Source organism: Varanus komodoensis, unplaced genomic scaffold (assembly GCF_004798865.1).
Source record: "Varanus komodoensis strain SLA01 unplaced genomic scaffold, ASM479886v1 scaffold38, whole genome shotgun sequence".
In the NCBI taxonomy this organism is placed as follows: domain Eukaryota; kingdom Metazoa; phylum Chordata; class Lepidosauria; order Squamata; family Varanidae; genus Varanus; species Varanus komodoensis.
In genome coordinates, this window is record NW_025335909.1 from 4,051,535 (window position 1) to 4,065,561 (window position 14,027).

Genomic DNA, 14,027 nt, shown 5'->3' on the forward strand with positions numbered 1-14,027 from the left:
TGCTGAGACATCTTGCAGGGGAGCAGAAAAGCTCTCATTAAAACACCAAAACGTTTGCTGGAGTATAGATCGAATTGCATGATACACACACGAGGGCAGAGGGAGGATAAAAAAACTTTGCAGGGGGTGGAGAGAACGATGGGAGACACAAGGAAGAAACTTTATATTAATTACTTCCACCTGTGGATATCAGCCTTGCATGAGCAGTTGTCTAGCAACAGAAATCTGTAAAAGTCCCTTGGAATGCAAAGCATCCCTTTGAATGATTTACAATTTTAGTATAACTCAGAGTTTAGCTGTGTTGCAAGTATCTGTTTAATTTCAACTTCAGATCCCAGTGAAGAAACTAGGCCCTACCTATGTTGATAAGATCAAAGCTTCGTTTTCTTCTAAAAAGAAAGTAAGAAAATATTCTAAGCTAAACTTCTAAAGGCAAGATGGTAAACCCTCTGCTCCCGCAAAAAAGAAATTCCATGAAGTTGTGATCTTAAGGAGTGCCACCTCACAAGGCAGAGGCCAAGCCCACTGACCACCTTTTGTTTAATTCTCCGCAGAAAAATATTCACGCATTGCTCCATTATATAAGAAAGTAACCATCCAGTGAGACACAATGGCCCAAACATTACTGCTGGAATCAGCAGAAATCTATTCATGCAACTTTACAAAGTTGGAATCTCAACAGATCTTCCTGCTGGTTTTCAAAAACCATTAGCAGGTGTACAATTGTGCTCACAGAACAGGGGACATCAGTTGGAAGTGAAGAATTAAGCAGTTTCTCTCTCCTGGACAACCAATGCTTGTAGAACCATATCCCTAACAGCCAGTTAGTCCCTTGATTAATCGAAGATCTTTCTATCCTGATTAGTAGTTAACTCTCCAGGGTTTAGAAAGACGACATTCCCAGACTCATCGGGAAGATGCTAGTGACTGAATCTGGGCTGTCTTAGCTTCCAGTAGGATACAAACCTCCACTTGATGTGAAGCAATTCCCTACTGAGATATGGGTGGTTTCTATTCTGGACTCACAGAACCTCTTTCAGTGTCAGAGCTCAGCCCTGAATTATGGCAAACAATAAAGAAGACGGTATGTTTTATCAACGTCAGCCTTGCTCCCCACCTTCTGAGACAGGCTTTCAAGTTTTAAGTGTGCGACTTCCAGGCAAAGTTTAGTCCTGGCGCTTTTTATGATTGGTATGTTTATGTAATAGAGCCTTTCAATTTGTGCTTGAAACAAGTTCTCTCCACACCTACACAGCAGCTCAATATTTCTCCTCTCTAAATCTCTGCCAATCTTCTCTGGTATTAACTTTAGAAAGAGCATGGATTATGTGGGTCAGTATCAACTTAGAAAAGAAACACCTTGAAAAAATTACTTTTCTTCAAGCAGTGGGTTTGGCTTGTAATAGAAAAAATGTTTAGCTTTATCCCAGGCAGATGCAGATAAACCCTGTAGATGACAAAAATGCAATTGCAGCACAATAAAAAAAAAACCCCGAGTGTTTTGTTTTAGAAACAGAGTTTTAGGCAAGAAGTCCTTAAAATGTCAAAAAGTGGAACACAAAAACATTTTTATGAGTCATGTCAAGGGAATCAATATTTTGTTTGAAGGCATAAAAATATTCAGCACAGTTCAAACACAAACAATGCTAGCTTTTCTTCAAGCAGTGTTTGATCTCCATAAAATCTGATAAGCAGGATCCCATTTCTGCATCTTTCCACATAGCTGTGACATGTATTCCTTTGGCACATTTGTTGAGTTGGAAGAAGGTGTAAACTGAAAGATAACACCACTGAAGCATTTAGAATCCAGGTTTGGTCTTGCTGTTTTTACAACTTTAGAGCTGCCTGTGTTTTTGAAAGTATTAACAGCTACACTGGCTTAAATTCATAGAACTTTATTCTATTATTGGAAAATAAATATGATGCACAGGGTCTCAGCCAAGAATGGAACCATGAACTGGAGCATGCAATTTTGCCCAGTCAATGAAATGCTCCTCTGTTATCTATTACACAAGGGGACATGAATCTCGGGCTATGCTTAATACAGTAAAAAAAATGTTTTGAGTATAATGGATACCACAAAGTCTCTTGGGTGATTTAAGTATGACCACATCCAATTGTTCGATGTGTAATGGTGCTAAAACATCTCTTCTTCTGATGTTTTGGCAATGCCCAACAGTAGCTTCCTGCTGGGAAGTAATCCGTAATTTGGGTAAATCTTGCAATAGAAAGTTCTTTAATATTTAAGGATACACATGTCCTTTTGAATGACCTACTCATCCCTTGGTATGCAACACAAGGTCAACACAAATGGATTTTCTGCATTCTTTTGAAAGCTACAGGAGTAAAATTACAACACTGGAAGGATAAATGACAACCTGCAATAACGCAATGGGTGGAGGATTTAATGAAAATTTCAGTTTTTGAACAAGTGGCCTTTAGGTACAATCTAGAAATAGATAAATATATGGATATTTGAGTTGACTTCATTGATGTTTATGTGCAGCTATTTTGAATAATGGTAGTATATTCTGTTATATACTATTACACAGCAGTATGTAATATATATGTAACTAGTGCTATTGATCTTTTTATATTATACTGAAAATTGTATGCTTTCCTTTATTTTATTCCAAAGTTCTTTGGTATTACCAACACTAAACTGCAAAGGGAAAATGGGATGGGGTTTGTAATTATATAGACAATCAGCTTGCCATAGCTTTTTTGAGATACTTTCCAACTGCCGCTTGGTATTGATCTTTTACCTACTGCTGTGTTACCTGCTGCTTGGGTGGGTGGATCCCATCATACGGAAGTTGCTTTATACAGGCCTGGTTGAGCAGCTCTAAGCTTGTAGAAAACTGTAGAGGGTACCAGGAGCCAAACTGGACTGTTTTCAGTATCTGTATGGATCTGCATTCAGTGGAATTTGTGGTGATTAGGTGGATGTTGGCATCTAACCATGAATGGATTCTGCCCAGAGTGGAAAACCATCAGTTTGCCATCAAATTTAAGACCCGCTCCCCCATGCATGCAATATATGCCAGTATTAACCATCCATTCTTTTGCACCCCATCTTTTCTGCCAGTTCTCTTTAGGCAACATTACATGCTTGATCTCAAACACTAGGGGTAGGGGTAATCGCACTGATCCTGCCCGCCTAGCCCACACGTTCCACTTTTCAGCGCTGGATGAACAGGGATGACAATGGGGGACAAGCCTGCAAGGGCATGCAGCATCCATCTTTTCTGCAGCAGCACGTATGAAAGGCTGAGGAGCTATTAGCAAGCTCTGCACCCGGCAGTGGCAGGACTGGCTCTTCTCATTTATTTTTAACAATTGCTTTTGGCAACGCTGGCAAATAGCTACTGAGTGCGGGTAAATGTGATTGCATTCTGCTTTAATTAGATACATTGCTCATACCTCTATGACAACAGAAAGGACCCTGAAACAACACCCACAGAGAAACTGGGAGTTCTTGGCATGTAGATTCGTGGTGGAAGCAGCAGAAAAATTATGGAAAATAGAGTCATGGTGAGGCTGAAAGTCAGGAAGCTGCACAAGTTCTGGCAAAGCAGGAAAGGAGGTTTCTTAGATGAGGAACGAGAATGCTGCTGTCAAGACCTCTAGCAATAAGGATGAATCGAAAACCATCTTTACAGAGGTCAATGAGAAGCACATGGTGGAGATGCGGTAATATAAAACATGGAATTACTGGATTCCCTGATCACTTTCGGAAAGTTCCAAGGCTGCCTCATACTTCAGCTCAAAGAACTCTAAGCAAATGTGTTTCAAGAGATATTTGAACAGAAAAGTCAGGGAACAGAGATCCCTGGAGCTCTTAGAGGCATTGATTTAATCAATCCTCCCCTCTGAATGTCAATTATTCTCCCTTTATGAGGAAAGCATGCTTTGCTCCAATTCCTATTATGGACAGAATCCATTTACTGTGTCTAGTTATCGACCTACCTCACTGATACACCGTGAATGGAACTGCGAGCTAAAGCCTCAGATGTAAAGCCGGATAAGTGCTTACTAACATTTATAAACCTGTAGCAGATCAGGTTTATTATGACAGACCATTACACTGCATTAGAAATACAAGGGGAAAAGTTGACAATGGAGAAGCTGCTAAGTTTAGATGGTACGAACTTTCCCATAATATGAAAGAGTTATCTTGCTTCTGCTGTTCGAGCAGCAGAGTGGGCCTGACACACCTGGCAGATGTACTCCAAGACGACTGATTTCTTAGTCAGATGAGGAGTGGGGTGGGTGTTGGGTAGATGGTAAGGTGTGGACACAAGAGATCAGGGATAACAGCAGAGACACAGTGGAAACTTGTATCACAGCTTTTGAAGGATAGCCAAGCTCCTGGACCGGTGAGAATGCAGCTGCTGCTGAAGAGGAGGAGCAACTGGAAGGCAAAACCCCTAGGGCACGGCACGGCACGGCACGGCACGGCCAGGCCATGTGGCACCCAAAGAAACCTGCCAACAGAATGGTGACCCCATGGAAAGAGGCAGGGACTGGGGAGACCACTCAGCTGGAGAAGAATGGGCTGCAGCAGACGTGGGCAGTTTCATGACCATTCTCTTTCATGATGCTCTAATCCAGGAATGCAACTTAGGCTTAGGAGAGATTGGGCGGGTCTGCACATCACGCTAACCCACTCTGGCGGGAAGGTTGTTACTACTGCAGGAACAACCCATGGCGTACCCTGCAGATAACCAGGCTCACCTCTGGTTGCTCTCGCCCTGACTTCCCTTTGGTCGTCCAGCTGGGATGCCAGTGCAGCTGCGGCAGGAATGATGGCTTCCCCTTCCTGAGGCAGTTTTAGGCTTGACATGTCCTTTCCCCTGTAGATTTCCTCTCTTTGGAGATTGCTTTTCATGAACTCTGACTTGAGCGCCAGCGACAGCCCCACTGAGGTGCCCAAGCACTACATGAGGTGGGTGGAGGCTGTTGCTGGCTGGCTACCCTCCCCCCCTTTTTTTTAAAGGACACTTTTAAAAAATGGAATTTTCTATTTGGAGGAAATGAGCACAGTAGACAAGCAACGCTGTCCTGCTTTGAATTAATTTGCCACCTCCCTCCAACACAGACATGCGTTGGAAGTATAGCAAGCCTACGACTTTAGTACCTTAGAGCAAGGCTTGAATTTAAAACCCAGATGGAGAATCCTCTCAAGATCTGAAAGGGAGACATACATGTGGATTTGTGTGCTCTCAGGCAGCCAAACAGCTTTCTGTTTGCTTATTACACATGCCTGGTCTAAATGTTGTTCCAAATATGCTTTTATACCAGTAAATCCTATTAGTGGCTAAAGCAAGCTTTGCTACCTCTGCTAAAATGAAGTGGCTGGCTTCAGCTCAGTTTGCAAAGCCACTTTTAGGTGGACTCGACACCTTCACATTGAAAGTTTCTTAGGTCTTTGCCAAGATGCAGTTTTGCCTCCTGCAAGTTCTTCCCCACGTCAGATGCTTCATACGCTATTCAGCAAAAAGGGGAAAGAGACCCAGGAAGATCAAGTGATACCTACCCCTGCATCAGCTGATCAAAGCACATGCGCTCAAAATGAGGCAAAGTCAGTGGGTGGTAGTGGGGGGAGGGAGAGACCTTGAAATTTGTTGGTAGCTAATAATATACAATTTACCACGTCATTCACATCGACCAATTTAATTGCAAGTATTGTTGGGGAGCAATTAAAGATATTCATTGTCTAACTTTAAATTTGCATCTCCATGTGCTCATTAATAGCCATGAACAGTGCTATTAAAAAAACAAAACAAAAGCTATTAGGAAAGATTTAAAAACAAAGAAACCTCATTTACATACAATTCCAGTTATTTTTAGCAGAGGCATGGAACATTGCTGAAGCCTCAGATCAGAGGAACTAAAAAAGGAGTTGAACACTTCAGGTGTCCACAGAACTCTTTCTTGATGGACTTTTTATTTACCTTTATTTCATTCAACTTCTGTTTGGCTCAATACCTGAAACTTTCTGGGCAGTTTACAACAAGCTGCAGAGTTAGGCAAAGGCTTGGGCCACTGCACATGCAAGTACTAAGCAGCCCAGTTCTTAGTTCTCACTCAACATATTCCCTGCAGTTTTCCATTCCTTTTCCCCAGTGTTTTCACTCTTCAAATCTATAGGGCATGTGACCTCAGAGTTGCGGGAACTGTTTCTCTGAGAGGCAGAAGCTTCTCTCTATTCCCTGTTGGTGTGATTATCAAAGCAGGGGATCATAATCAGTCAAGGCTACATGCGGAGCTGGCATTTGTCTCTCCCAGTGAAAGGTTATACAAAGAAAATGGCACTGGGTAAGCAGAAATGGGCAACTACTCTCAAAATTAGTGGAATGCAAGATTGAGCAGTTGATTCCTAGAACGTATAATCTGAATGGCCTCCCAGGAAATCATGACCTCCCAAACAATTTGCCTTTGGTTGAAGATGGCCTCTGGGAGAGTTAGACGCTTCTTCCCAGCGGTAAAAAAAATGTGGTGGATCCAAAATGTACTGGCTCAGTTACTCTTGACCATATATATTAACAGAGAACGCCAATGTCAACTTATAATCAACTTATAGTCAAACAAGGCTTCCGATAAACAAGAGGAAAGTATTAGCATGCATAAGCTTTTAAGTTGATAACAATCTTTAGGGAAAAAAGGGACAAGAAACAAACACCGAACTGAATTCTGGTTAAAGAATGTTAAATCTGAGGGATGAGGGATGGAATGGAATATCCCGAAAGATGGACAACAGGCTAAATATGAGCCAACCATGTGATGCAGCTGCAAAAATGGCAAATGCTATTTTAGGATGCAAATCATGAGAAGTAGCACTTTCCCTCTACTCCTCACTAGTTAGACCTCATCTGGAATAATGTGTCCAGTTCTGGGCACCAAGATTTAAGACGCAGGAAAAATTAGAAAGGGTCCAGGGGAGGGCAACAAAAAGGATCCAGGGTGTGGAAACAGTGCCCTGTGAGGAGAGACTGAGAGAACTGGGCATGCTCAGCCTTGAGAAGAGAAGACTAAGGGGGGACATGATATCCCTGTAGAAGTCCCTCAAAGGCTGTCACAAAGAGGAGGGTCAAGATCTCTTCTCGCTGATGCCAGAGTGCAGGACACGGAATAATCAATTCAAGTTGTGACAACCCAAGTTCAGGCTAGAGATCAGGAAGTTTCCTCACTGTCAGAGCAATACAACAGTGGAACCAGCTGCCTAGAGAGGTCGTGGGCTCTCCCACACAAGAGACATTCAAGAAGAAACTGAAGGAGATGGTGTAAACTGGTGTCCTGCTACAGCAGGGGGTTGGACCCGATGGCCTTCTTGGCCACTTCCAACTCTACTATTCTGTTTCTATGGCATGGTTGGCTCACAATCTGAATGGGGACATTCCCCATTTGTTAGTGACCCCATTTGTGTTTTCTATAATAAATGCATACAGAGATCACCCACCACTGGGCATGTCCCAAGTTTCTCCCGAAGCCCACAAAACAAAACTACTAAAAATGTATATGGAAGTACTACAAAAGTAGAGCCCAACACTAGTGAAACCTCAAGAATAACTAAGGATAGAAAACAGAAGTTGGGGAGGAAAAGTTCTCAGGGATTCTTCCATCAGCACGTAGCCTCCTCTGAAGTTGCTAAAGGGGGCAAAGGCAATGAAGAACAGAGAACCCAATGAACACAAGAGGCCAAAGCAAGAGCTAGCATTTTATCCTCTAAGTCAGCACATCAATAGAAGACAATTTCTAAGAATTCCTGCCTGTTAAGGTTAGCCTAGCCAGTTTTAAGGCAGAAAAAGTAGGAGGGTGAAAGAACATCAAATAGTCACACCTGCAAGCTCCTCAGATCCAGAAAAAAAGGAACCAAAGAAACAAAGTGGACAAAGATCCAACAGAAGCAGGAATGTTACCTAGCTTTGTTTCAGGTTGCAAGATAGAAAAAATAACAGTTCTGTGTGGATATGTAGATCATGAACTATCAGGCAACATGAGGCATCTCTATTCTTTCATGGCTCCCAAGAAAATCTTACAGGTATAATTCTGTAAGGGTGCTGGGCATCCTAGGGAACTCTTCTCAGAACCCTGTGAAAACCATTCCCCAGGGTCAAGAATGGGAAACAAAGCTACAGCAGTGGACTCACTTTAGCTAACCCAGGAGAGAAGCAGGTGACATCAGGCACCTGTTCCAGCTGTGCCCCTTCTTATCACCAAGTGGTCTGCCACTAAATGCCCTGAGGGAAGAAACCCAAAAAGAAAGGGAGGGCTAAACAGCACCACACATCTCCTTGAATGTGATGCTGTTACGTTTTTAATATGTTTGGTCTATTTTATTAATACTGTGAGATGCTTTGAGGATGCCAGCTAGAAGGCAAGACACCTCAAATACCCGGGCAAGTTCACTAAATGAAATTATGAGACAGGAACCTCACAAATAAGATTCTAAAGGAAAATGTAACCTCCGCCTCACTATGCTTTCTTACTTCATGTCAGACAAAAGCAGAGCTAAGTGCCAGATTCTAAGAAATATAATTCTCCAAGGCAGTTCATGAATGTTCTTCAATTTTTTTAAAAAAAGATCTGGTTTTGATAAGTACAAGTAAAACAGGAGAGACAGATTTTCAAAAAGGAAAAGGATTTTGTTTGAAAACCTACATGGGAAAAATAAAACACTTACTGTGCAAGCCTGACCATGTCTACCTTAAAGTAATTGTGTACTGGATTGCAGCCTTAATTTACTGATCATATGTTCCACGAACTACATATTTATTATGATTTGTCTTTACAACTTCAAGGACTCACAATAAGCAAGTTTAATGAGGGGAAAAATCACTAGCCTAAAGTGGAGTTATTTCCCTCTCAAGGTTTCTTTCAACTAGGATAAAAGGCAATATTAATATAGCAATAATTAACATTTTCAATCACTCTACGAATGTTCAAAGCATCTCTGTCTCTCTCTCTCTCACACACACACAGACACACAGTACTTCTGTAATCCAACCAATGACCCAATATAGTATCTAAATCTTACTAACTCTGTATTGCAGACTTACCTAAGGCCATGTAGAAATTTTATGGCAGAGGCAAGATTCAAGTCAGGAACTTTCTGATTTGTACTTCAGTCTCTAAGCCACTATGCTTACATGAGCTTACATAGGTTTGATTGAAAGTTTAATTTTCCATCACAGAAAAGCCTGGGTTTTGGATATAGTTCTGTCTTCATTATTGTGAAACGCTGGTCTGCAACACAGATTTTCCAGCAATAAATCCCATAAGCATTACAATCTTGCTAAGTTGATGTTTACTTCTCCCTGACGGCAAAGAATTTATGATATTTTGGCTGAGCTAACCCAAGCTGTCATTTACCAAAAGATACACTGAATGTCTTATTGCTTTCTGTATTATTGGAACATTGGAAAAAAAGAAAGCAGACCTGGCCACCTATAGCAAAGGGGTTGCCAAAAATGAAAATTAAGATGCATTAAGAAACAGTAGCTGAAGAAATTAAAGAAATAATTGGGTGTGCAGCAGCTGCAACAAGCATTTCATGAAATAAAATTACAAAAAGCAAATATCTACTATTGATTATATGGCTGTTACTTGAAAAGCTGACAAGAGTCAGAAAATGACTGTACTGTTTAGAAGATTTGTGCGCTATAAAAATCAAACTAAAATCTGGATACTTGGTAAAACACAACACGCAATTTAGACAAGAAGAGTTTTTCATGCTAGCCTCTCCGAACCTATAACGTTCAGAGATTGTTGAAAAACTACAAATGAAATAAAATGGGACTGAAATGGGCCCACCCACTGGGGTACATTAGCGAGATATTACAAAAGATTTTACAAGCATTGATCGGCACAAAATTCTTCCAACTTGGTCCACTAGTCACAAGTCAACTGAAAAAGTGGCTTGACCCAGCTTTAATCACATTGTGGTTAGGATTCTAACAATCACAAAAGTTGTTTATAAGAACAGTAAATGGGCACTTTTTATTGCCAGCACTGTAATTTTCAAATTCTTGGTCAAAATACAAGGTATGTTCAAGATACTGAAAGGAATACCCTTATAAGTGGACTCTAGGAGACTTCAGCTTTGTGCTGCGGAAGTTATTGCTGTTAAATTCTGGTTCCCCACTAAGCATTTAAAGCACCCCTTTAAACTTGGCTGGCAGAAGCTTTTACGAGAGTGCCAATTAACATTAAAGGTAGAGCATATGCTGTGTATTGAGAGGGCTCTAGGCTTAACTGATCTTGGTAGAGGGATCTAAGAAACAGGGCTGCGCAAAAATCTTTCCTTGAAGAATGGGACATATGAAGCTAGATGACCAGTGGTCTAATTCTAAGGTAACCTAGAAAGTTCAAGGGCCAGTTCCCGTATCGCCTAATTTGACACTTCTAAATGAAGAGGTCCCACAGGATGCCGCTGACCTTGTGTTCAAGGTCAGGATGCTTCCACTTGCTGTGCCAACCCTGCCTGCCACCCTGGTGGGGATGGAAACTTCCTTGGAATGCAATGGCACCACCAACTTATCCCATGGAACTTCACAAAAATCTGCACGTTTCCCTCACTGTAACAACCCAAAAAAGATTCTTAAAATGCCAACTTCTGTGTGAACTATCCAACATCAGGCACTAATGAATAAATATACAAACATAAGGAAAAGTCACAGAGCTCCCTCCCTGGTTTCATTCAGCTATAATTCTGCTCATCAGCTAGGGAAAAGGCCCTGCTCTCTCCATAGGGAGAGTTTCCTGCCTCTTCAAACACCAACACCTGGATGGATGCTGATAGCTACCCACACAAGCTAGCTTCAAAGATGAAGCAAAGTGCAGTTTTAACGCCTTGCACATTTAATTTGAATTTTCCGATATTCATGTCACATGCTTCCCACTTTCATCAGCTAGGCCAGCTGCAGCTGGCTTGCTGGTTTTCTGTTCCCTGGGCATCATTACTTTCAGAATCAAGGTTATAAGGTTGCTCCTGGCAACTCAGTACACTTAAGAGCTCTTCCTTAGCTTCAGTAACAAATACCAGTGGGTACTCACTTCACAAACAAGTATGGCAGATAAAAGCAATAATTAATAAAACAAAAGCCAGATGCTTACATCAGCTCTGAATGCAAAGCCACTACTGAAATCAAGTGATGTGTGATGGGCAGAGAGACTGCACCCTCCTCCCACACACAACAGAACCTGACAAGAACAGACCATACTCAGAAACCCTAGTACAAGTCCCGCTTCTACCTTGCATTTTGCTTTAAATGCCTGCTCTCTGATAAAAGTACTTCCAAATTTCAAAGTGAAGCCTGGAAGAGTGGGCTTTGTGTAAACCCCTCAACATTTGCAGTTTTAGAGAAGGAATGATATAAAATATTGAGTTAACACTATGGTGCCAAATTTTCAGTTACTCAGGTATCATCTGAAGATGTTGGTAGAAAGGAGTCTCTTGACAGAGGTGTATCTGTACACTGCTTTTGAATGCCAGGATTAAAATTCCAAATGCTCCAGCCAAATGCTCTGTGTTGGACTCTTTTTTTGTCACACGTTAATGAGACACTTAGAACATAACATGAAGGACACCTGGGTTCAAATCTCTGACTCAAATGTGAAGCCTGAAGGGAGACCTTTGACAACCTATGCTAAATCTATGTTGATGTGAGTAAAAAAAAAAAGAAAATCAGAGCAACCATTCCATGAGTTGATTCTGGAGAAAAGGTGGGAGAGAAACCTCAGCGAGCCACCTGCATTTGTGAGGTACGGCCAATCAGCTGGCAGACAGCAGAATTGATGCAATCGTTGAAGCCTGGAGATTCCACAGCTAAAACACTTGGTAATGGCTAAAACGAGGAACGTCAAAAATGTGATGCAAAGCGTATGCTTATCCACTTACTTTTACTATTGCTGTTCTTTATATAGGTAGAAGAGAGAGTCTAGTGGTTTCAGATAATGTTACATTTAACTATTTTGTTTTTGGAATCACAGTCCCAGAGAAATTTAACATAAGGTTAATTTCAGGGCTACTTTTTTGAGGAAGGAATTCACATCGAGGTAACAGTAATGCTCCAACCAGCACGGGCTTCTTTGCAGTCAGCATTGCTATGATTAAAACAACTTTGCTCACCTCTATATTGAAGGCATTCTCCTCGATTTTCTCAACCTCCAAGTCTGCCAAGGGATTCTTCAGGTTCTGCAAGAACAGGGCAGCTTTCCTCTTCCGTTCTGCTTGAAGCTGCTTCTCTTTTGACTCCTTGGAGGCTTGTGCTAGCTTTTCCCGTGCTGCAGCTGCCAATCTGTCCTCTAGTTTCTGCTTTGCTGGGGATAAAAAAAGAAAGAAGGAGGCATATAGAAAATGTACAGTTCAGAAGGAAGCAACCTGAATCACGTGGCAGAACATTAATTTCTTACCTTAGGTTCTATCACTGAGACAGGATAAAAACCATGGCTATCTGCAACCCTTAAGCAACACCTTCAACTTATATTTTATATTATTTACAAATCTTTCTTATAATAAATATATTAGCTACAGCACAAAAATGAAAGGAACCGAACCTTGCTGAGACCCCCACAATCACTTGGAGGAAAAAATATTAGATGAATGAGATTATAAGAAACAGAAACAAAGCATAAGTTGAAGCACATAAAGAGTATGAGGAAATGAAAAAGAGATGAGTTTCTAATAAATTCTTAGAGTGAACACAGAGGAGGCAAGAGAATAGGTGAGAAAGCTCCAAGTTGAAGGAGTCATAAAATAGTTGGCACGGGTAAAAAGTGATAGAAGAAAGTGGGGTTTTAATAAAGTCAGGAACACAGGAATCCATATTATCATGCGTTGGACTCTTGGTCCATCTAAATCAATATTCTTTATATGACGGGCACTGACTCCATAGTTTCCCTGTAGAGGTGTCTTTCCCAGCTCTATCCAGAGATGCCAGGGACAGAACCTGGGGCTTGCCTCATGCAGAGCACTAACAACATCCCTTAAATTAGTAGTTCATGCACAAAAAGACTGAAGAGGACAGAAGGCAATAAAGATACATAAAAAGGTGCAAGACCATGACAAGACTTAAAGGTTAAAAAGGAAGACATTTAAATGCAATACAAAATAAGTAAAGAAGCCAGTGAAGTGAAATATAGAGATGTGACTTGTGATTAGAACATAAAGCACTGGGGCGCGGTGGGGGGGGGATGAGAAGCAACAATCTGAGAAATTACTTGTGTGCTTTGCCTATCCAGAAAAATTGTGGCAGGGGAAGTCATGCGTTCCCTCGCTTTAGTTTCTGTGCTCAACCACATGGGCTACGATTTCCATGGAAATCCTCTGTGCTTACACAAGCATTTTCTAGCCCAGTGGTAGGCAGAACCAAAAATTCATAAATAGTGCGGCTTAATGTTCTAATAGCTTGCAACTGAACTAAGAGGCTTTCTGAACTTTCAGAATGGGGGAAAAGCTGAACGGAACCAGGGAGACTGCAAAGCTATTGGTGCCAAGGGGAAGGGTGCCGCCATTGAGGTGGTTATGGGCAGGGGACGTAACAGCGTTGGGAGCTTAACGTGTCCGCATAGAAGGAGGAGGGACAGATGGCTGACACCTGTCCCTACTTCTGGTTTTGCTCCCAGCCAGAGGGTGCCAGGGAGTCTCGTCAGTCGCCCCTCCGGCCTGACGGTGCTGTTGCTTAATGCCAGGTCGGTCAATAACAAATCTGCCCTCATCCAGGACCTGATTGTGGATGAGGGGGCCGACCTGGTCTGCATAACGGAGACCTGGGTGGGAGAGGGGGGGGATGTTGCCCTCTCCCAAGTGTGCCCGCCCGGGTATCTGGTCCAGCACTGCTCACGGCCGGAGGGGAGGGGAGGGGGGGTCGCTTTGGTTTACCGAGCCTCCATCTCCCTCACGGGACTTCCGGTCCCTTCGAGACCAGGGCTGGAGTGTCTCTACTTGGTGTTGGGCGACCGAGACAGACTGGGGATTCTGTTGGTGTACCGCACACCCTTCTGCCCAACAGTCTCCCTGCCTA

General features: G+C 42.2%; 1 protein-coding gene across 6 annotated transcripts in view; it reads right to left on the reverse strand.

Annotated features, from left to right (window-relative positions):
• LOC123028754 (splicing factor SWAP) overlaps window positions 1–14,027 on the reverse strand; it is an 83,369-nt gene that overhangs the window by 24,709 nt on the left and 44,633 nt on the right. For all 6 annotated transcript variants that reach the window (XM_044440969.1, XM_044440968.1, XM_044440971.1 and 3 more), the window contains exon 13: window positions 12,134–12,324. In XM_044440969.1, the coding sequence (XP_044296904.1) occupies window positions 12,134–12,324 (191 nt within the window). The remainder of the gene's footprint in view (window positions 1–12,133; window positions 12,325–14,027) is intronic.